Source organism: Vulpes lagopus, chromosome 4 (genome assembly GCF_018345385.1).
Source record: "Vulpes lagopus strain Blue_001 chromosome 4, ASM1834538v1, whole genome shotgun sequence".
NCBI classification, from domain to species: Eukaryota; Metazoa; Chordata; class Mammalia; order Carnivora; family Canidae; genus Vulpes; species Vulpes lagopus.
The window spans coordinates 32,186,644-32,202,220 of NC_054827.1; the positions used below are offsets into that span (position 1 = coordinate 32,186,644).

Here is a 15,577-nt window from a genome sequence, read left to right on the forward strand (position 1 = left end):
CCTTTGGCCCAGGGCGCGATCCTGGAGACCCGGGATCGAATCCCACATCGGGCTTCCGGTGCATGGAGCCTGCTTCTCCCTCTGCCTATGTCTCTCTCTCTCTCTCTCTCTCTTTCTCTGTGTGACTATCATAAATAAAGAAAAATTTAAAAAAAAAATAAAATAAAAGGCATTCAAATTGGTCAAGAAAAAGTCAAAATCTCCCTCTTCAGAGATGACATGATATGTACACAGAAAACCCAAGAGACTCCACCCCAAGATTGCCAGAATTCATACAGCAATTTGGCAGTGTGGCAGGATACAAAATCAATGCCCAGAAATCAGTGGCATTTCTATACACTAACAATTAGACGGAAGAAAGAGAGATTACAGCATCAATCCCATTTACAATTGCACCCAAAAGCATATGATACCTAGGAAGAAACCTAACCAAAGAGGTAAAGGATCTATACCCTAAAAACTACAGAACACTACCGAACGAAATTGAGGAAGATACAAAGAGATGGAAAAACATCCCATGCTCATGGATTGGAAGAATAAATATTGCAAAATTGTCAATGCTAGGGCAATTTACACATTCAATGCAATCCCTATCAAAATACCATGGACTTCATCCACAGAGTTGGAACAAATAATCTTAAGATTTTTATGGAATCAGAAAAGACCCCAAATAGCCAGAGGAATATTGAAAAAGAAAACCAAAGCCGCGGGCATCACAAGGCTGGATTTCAAGCTATATTACAAAGCTGTGATCATCAAGACAATATGGTACTAGCACAAAAACAGACACATAGAAAAATGGAACAGAATAGAGAACCCAGAAATGGGCAATCAACTCTATGGTCAACTAATATTCGACAAGTAGGAAAGAATATCTACTGGAAAAAGGACAGTCTCTCCAATAAGTGGTGTTGGGAAGATTGGACAGCCACATGCGTAAGAATGAAACCAGACCGTTCTCTTACATCAAACACAAAGATAACCTCAAAATGGTTGAAAGATCTAAATATGAGACAGGAATCAATCAAAATCCTAGAGGAGAACACAGGCAACAACCCTTTTGAACTTGGCCACAGTAACTTCTTGCAAGATACATCTATGAAGGCAAAGGAAACAAAAGCAAAAATGAACTATTGGGACTTAATCAGAATAAAAAGCTTCTGCACAGCAAAAGAAACAGTCAACAAAACTAAAAGACAACCTACAGAATGGGAGAAGATATTTGCAAATGACATATCAAATAAAGGGCTAGTATCCAAGATCTATAAAGAACTTATTAAACTCAACACCCAAGAAACAAATCCAATCCAAACGGGCAGAAGACATGAACAGATATTTCACCAAAGACGACATACACATGGCCAACAAGCACATGAGAAAATGCTCCACATCACTTGCCATCAGGGAAATACAAATCAAAACCACAGTGAGATACCACCCCTCACACCAGTGAGAATAGCGAAAATTAACAAGACAGGAAACAACAGAAGTTGGAGAGGATGTGGAGAAGGGGGAACCCTCTTGCACTGCTAGTGGGAATGTAAACTGGTACAGCCACTCTGGAAAACAGCGTGGAGGTTCCTCAAGAAGTTAAAAATAGGGACGCCTGGGTGGCTGAGTGGTTGAGCATCTGCCTTTGGCTTAGGGCATATCCTGGAGTCCCGGGATTAAATCCCACATCAGGCTTCCTACATGGAACGTGCTTTTCTCTCCACCTAGGTCTCTGCCTCTCTCTCTCTCTTTCTCTCATGAATAAATAAATAAATAAAATCTTTAGAAAAAAGTTAAAAATAGATCTACCCTACAACCCAGCAATTGTATTACTGGGTATTTACCCCAAAGATACAGATGTAGTGAAACGCCAGGACACCTGCACCCCAATGTTCATAGCAGCAATGTCCACAATAGCCAAACTGTGGAAGGAGCCACAATGTCCCTCGACACATGAATGGATAAAGAAGATGTGGTATATATATATGTATATATAAGAATATTACTCAGCCATCAGAAAGGATGAATACCCACGATTTGCTTCAATATGGATAGAACTGGAGGGTATTATGCTGAGTGAAGTAAGTCAATCGGAGAAGGACAATCATCATATAATTTCACTCATACAGGTAATGTAAGAAATAAGTGAAAGGGATTTTAAAGGAAAGGAGGGGAACTGCGAAAAATTAGAGGGAGACAAACCATGAGAGACTCCTAACTCTGGGAAACAAACAAAGGGTTGTGGAAAGGGAGGTGGGCAGGGGGTTGGGGTAACTGAGTTACGGGCTTTGAGGAGGGCATTTGATGGGATGCGCACTGGGTGCTATATGTTGCAAAATCAAACTTAAATAAAAACAAATGAAAAAATAAAATAAAATAAAATGCAGTTGCTGCCCAGATCACAATCCCCAGGCACAGCACTTTGAAAACAATGCTGTATCAGTGTTTTCCAAATTGCTGAGGTTGTCAAATCAATCTAATGTGTCACTACTGACATTAAAAAAAAAAAAAGGGATTCCTGGGTGGCTCAGTGGTTTAGTGCCTGCCTTCAGCCCAGGGCGTGATCCTGGAGACCCAGGATCGAGTCCCACGTCGGGCTCCCTGCATGGAGCCTGCTTCTCCCTCTGCCTGTGTCTCTGCCTCTCTCTGTGTGTCTCTCGTGAATAAATAAATAAAATCTTAAAAAAAAAAAGTCAGAATTGTTCTTCTTCCCTCATAAAACACAATACACATATAGATATGCAATACACAGATAATAGATTTGTGCATTTATTTTTATACTAGAAAGTCTATAATACTTCTCTGAAATAAATATAAAACTTGATGAGGTGGGGCACCTGGGTGGCTCCATGGCTGAGCATCTGCCTTTGGCTCAGGGCAGGATCCTGGGGTACTGGGATCCAGTCCCGCATCACGTTCCCCACAGGGAGCCTGATTCTCCCTCTGCCTCAGTCTCTGCCTCTCTCTGTGTGTCTCATGAATAAATAAATAAATTCTTTAAAAAAAAAAAAGTTAATGGGGCACCTGGCTGGCTCAGTTGGTAGAGCATACAACTCTTGGTCTTGCGGTTGTGAATTTGAGCCCCATGTTGAGTGTGGAGATTACTTAAAAATAAAGTATTTTAAGGGGTACCTGGGTGGCTCGGTTGGTTAAGCCTCCAGACTCTTGATTTCAGCTCAGGGTCATGAAATCCAGCCCCTGCATCAGCTCTGCCTCAGTGGGAGTCTGCTTCTCTCCTTTTCCCTTTCCCTCTCCCCTCCCCCTGTTCTCTCTCCCTCTCAAATCTTTAAAAAAATAAAATAAAATCTTAAAATATATATATATGAAAGTTGAAATTACAATTTTAAAAACTTTCTGTGACCTTAAGGCTCTACTGTCAAAATCTTTCTCCTTGATTGCATAAAATTCAATTGATCAAATAAGTGTACAAGTTTTGATAAACATAAATTAAAATTTTATTGATGATATAATTTTTTTTTAAAGATTTTATTTATTCACGAGAGACACAGAGAGAGGCAGAGACACAGGCAGAAGGAGAAGCAGGCTCCATGCAGGGAGCCTGATGTGGGACCTCGATCCCAGGTCTCCAGGATCAGGTCCTGGGCCAAAGGCAGTGCTAAACTGCTCAGCCACCCAGGGATCCCTGGAGATAAAACTCTTAATGAGACTGATTGTTTATTTCTTTGATTTACATCCATAGATGAGTATCACCACTGCTAGAATAAGACAGTTTAGCATCAATACTATTCTATTTTTCAATTTTTTATATATGCAAGAGCTGACAATTTTTGTTTACATAAACAAGCAGATTCCCATCTAGGATTTATTGAATCTGCTACAGATTTATTGAATCTGTTCAATTCTTTGAACTCCTTCAAAGTTCTATGCCAAATCACATTGTGACCTAACATCAGTTTTTTAAATTTATATCTTCATTTACTTTTAGATTTACACAAGAATCACAAAGATAGTTCAAAGAGTTCCTTCACATAGCCTTGATCCAGCTTCCCCTAATGTTAACATCTTAAAGCATAGTACATTGATCAGAAATAAAAAAATTAACATCACTGTGGGACGCCTGAGTGGCTCAGTGGTTGAGCATCTGTCTTTGGCTCAGGGCATGATCCTGGAGTCTGGGGATCAAGTACCGCATTGGGCTCCCTGTGAGGAGCCTGCTTCTCCCTCTGCCTGTGTCTCTGCCTCTCTCTGTGTCTCTCGTGAATAAATAAATAAAATCTTTTTTAAAAATTAACATTGCTGTAATATTATTAACCACAGACATTATTGATTTCACCAGTTTTCCACTAATGTCCCTTTTCTGTTTCAGAACCTCATCCAGGATACTACACTGCATTTAGTAGTCATCTCCTTGTCTCCTCCAGAGTTTCTCAGTCTTTCCTTCTCTTTCATGATGTTGACAGTTTTGAAGCATACTGATCAGGTATTTTCTAGAATGTCTCAATTTCGATTTGGCTGTTTTCTCTTGATTAGACCAGAGTTAGGGATTTTGGGGGAGAATCCCAGAGATGAAGTCCGTCCTTCACACTGCATCATATCAAGGAGCAAATGAAATTAATCTGATTTATTACTGGTGGTGTTAAACTTGAGCACTTGGTTAAGGTGGTGCCTGCCAGTTTCTCCATGGTAAAAATTACTATTTTCCTTTTCCACATTCTACTGTTTGGAAGCAAGTAAGTCCAGCCCACACACTCAAGAGGTGGGATTCAAGCTCTATCTCCTAGAGGAAGCCGTACCAAAGTTTTTTTGGCCCTGTGTTAAGACCACCACTATAGGTAATAAATATTTGGGGGGAGGGGCACCTGCGTGACTCAGTGGTTGAGCATCTGCATTGGGCTCATGAACCCGGGGTCCTGGGATCCAGTCCTGCATCAGGCTTCCCGCATGGAGCCTGTCTCTCCCTCTGCCTGTGTCTCTGCCCCTCTCTCTCACTCTCTCTCTCTCTGTCTCTCATGAATAAATAAATAAAATCTTTTCTAAAAAATAAATAAATATTTATTTAGTCTGTGAAAGTCTAAATTTTGTGAAAGTCTAAATTTTAGTCTGTGAAAGTACTGTTTGTTTTTTTAAAGACTTTATTTATTCATGAGACTACTCCAGTGATTTCACCTATCAATACTGTCATTGATTCAACTTCCTTTCTTTTTTTAAAGATTTTATTTATTTATTCATGAAAGACACAGACAGAAGCAGAGACATAGGCAGAGGGAGAAGCAGGCTCCTCGCAGGGAGCCCGATGCAGAAGTCCATCCCAGGACCCCCAAAAGCAGACGCTCAACCACTGAGCCACCCAGGTGCCCCATTTCTGGGGTTCTTACCGTTGCTGGACACCTGTTCCCTTCTCCAAGGCCAATCTTCTTTCAACTGCTGCGTCCTCTAGCATCTGACTTCCTAACTCGGGCGGGCTTCAGCTTCCAGAACACGCACTGCGGCGCACCTCTTCCGTCTGGATGCTCCATCCACATCCCCTCTCCGGTCCGCGCCCGTGCAGCTGGGGCTCTAGACTCACACAGTCGAGGCTAGGCGTGCACAAGGTGGCAGACCTCGAGGGCAGGGCAGCGAACAGCTTCTGCGGTGGGGCAGCGAGTCCTGGTCGGTGTTTGTAGAAGACATTTCCACATTTCACGGGGAGGAACGTTTGGAGTGCACACCACAACCTTCGGAGTCCTTGGGCACCTCGAGCTGCCTCTCAAGGTGCCTCATCTGCGCGGTGACTTCCAGCGTTGGCCACGAAAAGGTACAGTATCTGGCCAAGAAAGTCCTAGAAGAAAGCCAACCAGTATTCTTGCTTCCGACGCCTTCACCCTGCTGGGTCCGTAGCAGGCCACACCCCGAGGCCCCACCCATCTGGGCCCGCCCGCCCGCCCTTAAAGTGGTCCGGGAGTGCCTATTCCTCAGGCAAGCTGTGGACCCACCAAGAACCTTTACTGTTTGAAGATTACAAAGCCAGTCGGCAACTCACGCGAGACCGAGATAGGATTCTCGCGAGAACCCTGGGAGGCGGCAGTGATGGCGGCGGCGGGAACCGGACCCGGACCCGGAGTAGATGCAGGACCCGGCCCAGCAGCGGCCGCAAATGCAACAACGGCGGAAGAAGGGGAGATAAAACCGGTGGTAGCAGTGGCAACTGCCCCGGCTGGAGAGGGGGCATCTGTTGCTCCACCTGCGGAACCTAGTTCTGGAGAGGCAGAAAGCGGGTGAGACGTCCTGTGGCCCGAGGAGGATGTAGGGAGGGAGGCCCACCCCTCTTAGAATTCCGCGGCTCCGGGGAACCCTCTTGCCCGCCCTCTCCGAACCTAGGTCTTGCTGCTAACGGCTCGCCCTGCCCCCTCGTGGAGTGTAGTCCCGCCCGCCGCTTGGCCCGTCCCCTTGGCCCTCCCCTCTGAACTATGTCTGAAACTACGCCCCCTTTCACATCTTTCTCTGTGAGAGTCCAGGTTCTTGTTCTCTCCCCTGCTCTGGCACCCTAGCACGGGGCTCGTAGCTTACTCTTAGAGCAGGAACCCCTCAGCTATCCCAGAGAAGAAACCACTTTGGATTGCCGGACTGGAAGAAGTAACGGTTCCTCTGTAAGCAGAGTCGGAGAGCTGCATCTCTGCGAACCTCCCCGAGGACCAATTCCATCCAGTGTAGATTTGTTGGTAAGGGCAGATTAGGCTTCCCTGTGCCCTATGGGGGTGCGTCTGTCTAGGCCATATTCTTCCTAACCCTGGGCATCCAGGCCGAGAACAGGCTTAGTTGAAAAAAGCCGTAGGAGCGTGAAGTTCAGGTGTACTTTGATCATTATCTTTGGAAATAGGCACTTTGAGGTTTGTTTCTCTTGAAAATTCTTACTTGAGTGCTTTCATTATCTTGTAGGGATGCAAATTCAGTTGATGTAGGTGGTGGTTTGGAGACCGAATCCTCTAATGGAAAAGATACACTAGTAAGTACTTCTTTTTGGATGTATGCAAGGCGAAATAGGTTTTGTTTTTTAAGTTTTTAAGTGACTCAGAAATACAGTTGGGTCAACTAACTTGATTTTATAATTTCTCTGTGGACACAGGAAGGTGCTGGGGATACTTCAGAGGTGATGGATACTCAGGCTGGCTCGGTGGATGAAGAGAATGGCCGGCAGTTGGGAGAGGTAGAGCTGCAATGTGGGATATGTACGAAATGGTTCACAGCAGACACCTTTGGCATAGATACCTCGTAAGTATTTTTTGTGGTCTCTGAGAATCGCTTTGTGAAAAAAATGTCAACATGTTCAACAGCTGAATGATAGTTTGTAGGCAAACATAAAAGCATATTTCCTATGTCTTTTAACCCCTGTTCAGTGAGTAGTAGAATTTGAATCAGGAATTGTTTTAATAACCTGGGCTTGTTTCCTACCTATTGAGGGCCCAGACCAAATAGGTGCAACGTTAAGTGTTATCCTTGCTTTGAGCTTACTTGGTTGGGAGACAAAGCTGTGCAGTTGTGAAGCAGTATATAAACAAATATGGGACAGTATCATTTAAATGTTGTTTTAATGTTAATGGATTTGGGGGAAAGGGTTGGTGTGTATGACAGACAAAGCCTATTGTCAAAAATTTGAGATGACCTGTGCCTATTCATGCTTGAGCCATTTTTTCTTTCCTTTTGGCTTCTTGAACTCACTCCCTTTAAGTATCCTGTGTTTACTCCTCAACATATTTCCAATCTTTTACCTCTTCTAATGAATTAAAATCATTTTATGATTGAGAATAAAAGGCTGTTGCTTTATTGTAGGGATTCAGTAAACAGCTAGCAAGTGCTTGATGTTGATCCACTGTCTGGAAATAATTCTGCTAGCTCTTGTGGTGTTCCTTATGGTCCATATTATGCAAGTAAATTTAGATTGTCTCAAAATAAGACTATTATGAAATTCTTCCTCATTGGGTGGATTTGTGAAGAAATATCTTCCTTTATAATTTATTGTATGCTTTCTAGTTAAAAAGTTATAATGGGTTTTAGAAATGCTAATGTTCTTTTTTTTGTTTTTTAAGATTTTATTTATTCATGAGAGACAGAGAGGCAGAGACATAGGCAGAAGGAGAAGCAGGCTCCGGGCTGGGAGCCCAATGTGACTTATTTCCAGGACCCCAGATCACAATCTGAGCCAAAGGCAGACACCCAACCACTGAGAAATGCTAATGTTCTAATTAACATGTGATTGATGACCTAAGATAGAATGTTAAAAAAAAATACTGAAGGATCTGGAAGAAAGAATTGATCTTGGTAGAAGGCTCTATCGGGAGAATATACAAGATAAGCAAAGCTGGTCACCTAGACAGACAAGACCTAAAATTGGGCCGCTTTGGCCAGGGAGAGTTTATTTGGACAAGTAGAGCCTAGGAAAGGAAATTTACCAGAGGGATAATTTAGGGAGATCTAGGGAAGAATCAAAGCACAGTTTGGAGTTTTGGTAAAAACCAGTTTGTACCTGAATTTGAGAAGTTACACCTAAAGCCCACCTAGGTGGGACAGATTACCCTTCACAGCTGAGATGGAGGAAGTGAGCCAGCAGGGTAGGAAAAAGGCTGCTGTAAACATGTTCTATTTCTTTTTTTTTTTTTTTTTAATTTTTTTTTAATTTTTATTTATTTATGATAGTCACAGAGAGATAGAGAGAGGCAGAGACACAGGCAGAGGGAGAAGCAGGCTCCATGCACCGGGAGCCCGACGTGGGATTCGATCCCGGGTCTCCAGGATCGCGCCCTGGGCCAAAGGCAGGCGCCAAACCGCTGCGCCACCCAGGGATCCCAACATGTTCTATTTCAATTAAATAACAACTATCTACATATCTGTAGTTTGAGGCTTCACTTTATCTTTTTTTATTAAGTTTTTATTTATTTAAAAAAAAGATTTTATTTATTTATCCACAAGAGACACAAAGAGAGGCAGAGGGAGGAGAAGCAGGCTCCGTGCAGGGAGCCCGATGTGGGACTCTGATCTTAGGACCCCTGGGTCACGCCCTGAGCCAAAGGCAGACCCTCAACTGCAGAGCCACCCAGGCATCCCTTTTTCTTTCTTCCTTTCTTTTCTTTCTTTTGTTTTCTTTTCTTTTGTTTTCTTTTCTTTTCTTTTCTTCTCTTTTCTTTTCTTTTCTTTTCTTTCTTTTCTTTCTTTCTTTCTTTCTTTCTTTCTTTCTTTCTTTTCTTTCTTTTCTTTCTTTTCTTTCTTTTCTTTCTTTCATTTTATTTATTGATTCATGAAACCGAGAGGGGCAGAGACATAGGGAAAGGGAGAAGCAGGGTCCTTATGGGGAGCCCAATATGGGACTTGATCCCAGGACCCCTGGATCACAACCCTAAGCCAAAGGCAGATTCTCAACTGAGCCACCCAGGCACCCTGAGGCTTTACTTTCTGAGGTGATTTTGTCACAGTGGGCTGTTGAACAGAAAGGGTTTGAGAGCAATGTAAAGGCAAGGGAACTCAATCTAAACATTCACAGAAATGTTTATTTCTTGAATGGTGACAGTAGACACACACTCAGGAAGCTTCTCTTTGAGGATATCTCAAGCAAGTTTCAGTTGAATCCAAGATTATCCTGCTTTTATTTTGATTTCTTCTCTTACAACTTAAACCAGTCTCCTATTTTTCTGTTACCCTTCTCCTTTTTTTTTTTTTTTTTTTTTAAACTATTTATTTATGAGAGACACAGAGAGAGGCAGAGATACAGGCAGAGGGAGAAGCAGACTCCATGCAGGGAGCCCGATGCAGGACTCAATCCTGGGTCTCCAGGATCAGGCCCTGGGCTGAAGGCGGCACTAAACTGAGCTACCTGGGCTGCCCTACTTTTCTCCTTTTTAAGACTAAGGTCTCCCTGTACTCTACTTTTCCAGTCATTGGGTGCAGTCCCTACCACACCTCTTTCTCTAATGCATTGGTTTCCTCAGTTATATCCTCAGTATCCATCATTTTTTTAAATCTCTCCCTTTCTCTGGCATCTTTCTGTCTGCCTTTAAACAGACAAGTCTTCTCTTGCCCCAAACTTCCCTCTTAGGAGGTTTCATCTTCGTGATATAAGCACCCTTAGTAGGTAGAATTTTCACCTCCTGCCCCCCTCCATTAGTCACCAAGCTTTACCAACTTTTTTCTCTTCTTGTGTAGGGGCTTGTCCTTTCTGTTTTTATTAATTTCACCCTAAGTGAGGCCTTCTTTACCTTCTGTTGGAGCTACCAAAAAAACATCTTACATACATTTGCTTTTTGTAATCTCTTTCTTCAGACCCATCCTGTCATGCAACTTGGAATTTTAACCATGTCACTTCGCCTTCAAGGAATTCGTATTACCCACAGAAAATATCCAGCTATACCTGGCTCCTTGCACTTCCTACCTATCAAGCCTTACTTTTTACTTTTCTTTTTTTTAACCATATCCCTGACAAATCCCCTCTCTGAGACAAATTTAATTAACAGCAGTTTGCCTCTCTGCCCCCTAGTTGGCCCTTTCTCATCTCTATACATAGTTCACACCTAGAGAAATGAAAACCAACTCATCTTCCCAAATCCAGTTCATAACTTATGTCCTCCAGAAATATTTTCTCTTAAATCTGAAGTTACTACTTGGATGCTTAAAACTCTAATAGACTAATTACCATCTGTAGGATTCCTTTGATAATGAGATAAGTAATGTTTTGTGACTGTGTGTTGTTTTCTTGAATAATTACATTTTTAAAAAAGATTTTATTTATTTTAGAGAGAGAACAGGGGGAGGAACAGAGGGAGACAGAGAGAGAGAGAGAATCTCAAGCCAACTCCACGCTCTGCACAGAGTCCAATGCGGGGCTCGGTCTCCCAACCCTGACATCACATCCTGAGCCAAAATCAAGAGTCAAATGCCCAACCTTCTGAGCCACCCAGGCACCACAATTATTTACATTTTTAATTAATCTTGTCATAGTTTCTCTCTGCCCTTCCCAACAGTGTTACTGGCACTTTAAATAAATATTTAAGTATTTAAATAAAATTTATATACAAACATTTATATAGCTGTTTATATTTACATATCATGTACATACAAATATTTATATATAAAGGTATTTAAAGAGCCTGCTTTGTCTTCCACAACTGGCCTAGGATAATCTTTTTAGGTGCTCAAATACTATAACAAACTAGCTTGGACAAGATCCCAGTGAGAACCTTCCTGGTGATGAATTATCCACTATGGTAGATAATGTCTTATTAAATTTTTGTAACAGAAAAATCCATCTATTTGTAAAAATACAAGCCTTGTTTTGGTTTTGATGACCTTTTTAAGTTGTAATTGTATATTAATATTATTCCCTTAATTTCATTGTGAGAAAGGGATTCTTGTTGATTCTGTTGATTTACTTCTCATAAAGAAATGTGTGTTGAGAAGTTCACTAATCTGTTTAATCTGGCTGTTCTGCAGATCCTGTCTACCTTTCATGACCAACTATAGTTTTCACTGCAATGTGTGCCATCATAGTGGGAATACCTATTTCCTCCGGAAGCAAGCAAGTAAGAACAAACTATGGAGTGCTGCAAAATTGTTCTCTGGTTAGCTGCAAAACAAAAGGGATTTGGACGTAGCAGAATCAGAAACCTCTGCCTGGTAGCTGGTAGAAGTTCAGATTTAGCTCTGAGTAATGGCTGTTGTCCATTTCAGATTAATGATGACTCTACTTTTAGCTGCTATAATTGCTAATTTGTGGACCATGTAGGTTAATATTCTTTTGGTAATAGATAATACTATAGATAACTTTTTCTTCTATTTTGTTTTTGATAGACTTGAAGGAAATGTGCCTTAGTGCTCTGGCCAACCTAACATGGCAGTCCCGAACACAGGATGAACATCCAAAAACCATGTTCTCCAAAGATAAGGTAGAGAAGAAATTAATGTAATTGCACAGTTATGTCAAAGAATTAGGTGGAACTTCTAAATATACTTTTTAACAATAAGTACTTTCCCCCCAATTTTTGTGAATATACGACTGTAGATTCAGTAGTTACATGTTACTTATTTCATGTGATTTACTAACTTCTTAGTACGTGCAAATTATGTCATTTGGCTTAGTTATTAGTTGGGTGAATTGTTAAATAGTTTTGGTTGGCATTATAGAAGTAACAACTGACTATCCTGCAAGTAATAATCAGATCTTGAGGGGAACCTACTCAGCTCAGTTTAGCTATTTGTATGGATTGTTAGTACAGATTTTGTCAGAAGGAAGAGGATGAGTTTATTTAAATGAGTTATCCTATTATTAAACTGCAGAACCACACAACGAAAGTCAGGAATCAAAATTAGATGATTAACCCATCCATGAGTCTTTCCTATACTGTGATTCATGGTGTCAAAATAAAATTAAATAAATTTTAGAATGTGGAGTTTACATTGTACCTAGTATACTTTTATACCTACCTACTTTTCATTTAAAACTGAAACAAAAGGGCAGCCCCGGTGGCGCAGCGGTTTAGCGCCGCCTGCAGCCCAGGGCGTGATCCTGGAGACCCTGGATCGAGTCCCACATCAGGCTCTCCCTCTGTATGATGCCTGCTTCTCCCTCTGCCTGTGTCTCTGCCTCTCTCTCTGTGTCTCTGTAAATAAATAAATAAAAAATCTTTAAAAAAAAAAAACTGAAACAAAAATTTCACCAAACAGTGCTTATCCTCTGATCTTTTCCCTCTGTACTCTGTTATTTCCTGTTCTAGGCAGGGCTAGATTTGATCTGCAAAATTGATTTTATAACATATTGATTGCGATCTACAGTTTGAAAGACACTTGTATAGGGTGTCTGGTGAGACCAATGTAGTTGGGATCAGACCTGCAAGGGATTTTCTACTGAATAGAAGTTAGGATCTAGTCCTATAGACAGCCCGCTCACCTTCTTTTTATTCCTGCATTAAAGATGTGTTGTGATTAGATTTGTTTTGTGGGGTTTTTTTCTTATTTTTTCCTCCCAAATTATTTTGAATTTTTCAAATGTATAGAAAAATTCAGGTAGTACAGTGAACATCTGTTTATTCTTTACCTAGATTTACCAGTTGTTAATATTTTATTGCATTTACTTTATCATCCTGTCTATATTTTTTCTCTAAGCTACGTGAGACTAAATTGAACATTATATCTGGTATTTTCTCATAATGATAATACAGTGATCATACTCAGAAAATTTAGTGTTAATGTAATACTATTGTCTACTTATATAAAGTTTTTATTTTTTATATAAAATATATAGTTATATTTTCTTACTGTTATTATTGTCTTAATATCTTTCATAGCTTTTTCCTCTATCCAGGATCCCGGCAAGGATCACACATTACATTTAGTTGTAATGTCTCTCTTTCTTTCCTTCTTTCTTTCTCTCTCTCTCTCTCTTTTTTAAAGTAGGCTCCACACCCAACATAGGGCTAGAACTCACAACCCTGAGATCAATAATCGCATGCTCTACCCATTGAGCCAGCTAGGCATCCCTATAATGTCTTTTTTGTCTTTAAAATAGTTCCTGAATTTATTTTACTTTGTTTTTTAGTCTGCTATGATATACATATATTTATTTATTTGCAAAGTTTATTTAAGTAATCTCTAATCCCACTGTGGGGCTCCATCTCACAACCCCGAGATTAAGTGTCTCATGCTCCTCCAACTGAGCCAACCAGGCACCCAAGTCTGCTGTGACAAAAATTTTGAGGATCTTAATTGTTTGGCATGATGCTCCTCAAGTTGCATTTATATCTGATTGTTTTCTCATGATTGAATTCAGGTTAAACTTTTATTTTTTTATTTTTATTTTTTTATTTTTTAGAGAGGGAAGTGGGGCAGAGGAACAAAGAAAGGGAGAGGGAGAGAGAGAATCTCAAACAGGCTCCACGCCCAGTACGGAACTTGATACAGGGCTCGATCTCACAACCCTGAAATCATGACCTGAGCCAAAATCAAGAGTCAAATGCTTAACCAACTGATCCTCTCAGGTTAAACATTTTTGGCAAGAATATTATGTACATAGTGTACATTTTTCCTTGTGTCACATCAAGAGACATAAAATACTGGTCTGTTTTATCATTAGTGGTTCTAAATTTGATTACTTTGGTAAAGAGGAGGTCTCTGCCAGATTTCTCCATTGTAAAGGGACCTTTTCTCTTTGTAATTATTAAGCAATTTATGTGGTGATGCCTTGGGATTGTGTGAATGTATTGTTTGAACCCTTTCAAGCAGTGATTTTAGCAACCACTGATTATCCTAGCCTGAATCAGTTAATAGAATGGTTGCTGTGAAAAAGAATATATTTATTGCTTGCAATTCTTCTGTAAAGAAGAGTTTTCCTTTCTGTCCATTCTTTTTTTATTTCTTTTTAAGTATGACTGTGGATTTATGTTTTTTTTTTTTTTTTTTTTTAAGATTTTACTTATTTCAGATGGGGTGGGGGAGGGGCAGAGGAAGACACAAACTCCCCACTGAGCAGGGAGCCAAAAACCTGGGGCTCAATCCCAGGACCCTGGGACCACGACCTGAAGATGGACACTTAACCGACTGAGCTACCCAGGTGCCCCAGATGTATGGATTTTTATAGTCCATTATTGGATTTCTGATTCTGGTGCTTGGATTTGACCAGTGTCAGACTGCTGACTCCTTACACTTTTTGATATGTCTCTATCAGTTTTTGAACTCTTCTTTCTGTAATAGCAGAATATTCCAGACTTCCTTTCTACTTTCCCTGATTCAATCTTGGTTCCTTTTATTGTTTGTTTGTTTGTTTGTTTGTTTATTTATTTATTTTAAAGATACTATTTTTAAGTAATCTTTACACCCAACATGGGGCTCGAATTTACAATCCCGAGATCAAGAGCTACATGCTCCACCAACTGAGCCAGCCAGGTGCCCCAACCCTGGTTCCTTTTGGTAAAAATTTGGTTTTCATGGAACTAATTGGTGGAAGGTATTAGTGGTTGACTCTGACTCTGGTGGACTTTGGAAGAATGGTGAGAATGGGGGAAGGCCAATGTCAGATCAAGCTCAGATATTATTTTAGTCACGCCAGCAAGAACTGGTGAGGACTACAATCAAAGCAGTGGGGATAGAAAGGAGACTAAATTGGTGAGAATTTCTGAAGTCTTAAGAATTAATTTGGTGTTGGTTTAGATGTAAAAGTTGTACACAAGAGAAGAATCAAAGATGACCCATGGTTTCCAGCTTGTGATTCTAGGTAATAGGTGATTCTGAGCATTAAGAGCAAGAATAAAAATCAGCAGAGCAGATTTGTGAAGTAGGATACAAAGTTTAGTTTTCTCTTTCTTTCTTTTTTTGGAGGGTGGGGGCGAAGTGCAGAGGAAGAGGGAGAGAGAGAATCTTAAGCAGGCTCCATGCATGGGAGCTGGACTTGGGGCTCCATCTCATGACTCTGAGATCATGACCTGAACCAAAACCAAGAGTCCTACGCTTAACCAACTGAGCCCCCCAGGCACCCTCCAAAGTTTATAGTTTTCTTATAAGAAGTTTGAGGTGCCTGGGGGGTATCCATATAGAGATGTCAGAAGCAGAAACAAGAACTCAGGAGAGAATGATTTGGGAGTCGTCCAAATGGCACCTAAGAGAATGGGGTAGA

The 15,577-nt window shown here is 40.9% G+C and overlaps 1 protein-coding gene and 1 long non-coding RNA gene across 3 annotated transcripts in view; one reads left to right on the forward strand and one right to left on the reverse strand.

The window, feature by feature from the left end:
* Window positions 1–6,110, reverse strand: part of LOC121489234 — a 39,338-nt gene extending 33,228 nt beyond the window's left edge. Inside the window, exons 1-2 of one of the 2 annotated variants that reach the window (XR_005987303.1) lie at window positions 5,972–6,110; window positions 5,328–5,770 (exon numbers count right to left, since the gene is read on the reverse strand). This is a non-coding gene — a long non-coding RNA (uncharacterized LOC121489234). Of the gene's footprint in view, window positions 1–5,327; window positions 5,857–5,971 lie in introns of those variants that run through there. The other variant, XR_005987302.1, reaches the window with a different exon arrangement.
* ASH2L (ASH2 like, histone lysine methyltransferase complex subunit) overlaps window positions 5,982–15,577 on the forward strand; it is a 32,239-nt gene continuing 22,643 nt past the window's right edge. Inside the window, exons 1-5 of the mRNA XM_041751979.1 lie at window positions 5,982–6,206; window positions 6,868–6,934; window positions 7,055–7,200; window positions 11,407–11,495; window positions 11,764–11,858. Of these exons, the coding sequence (XP_041607913.1) occupies window positions 6,019–6,206; window positions 6,868–6,934; window positions 7,055–7,200; window positions 11,407–11,495; window positions 11,764–11,858 (585 nt within the window). The 5' untranslated portion in view covers window positions 5,982–6,018. The remainder of the gene's footprint in view (window positions 6,207–6,867; window positions 6,935–7,054; window positions 7,201–11,406; window positions 11,496–11,763; window positions 11,859–15,577) is intronic.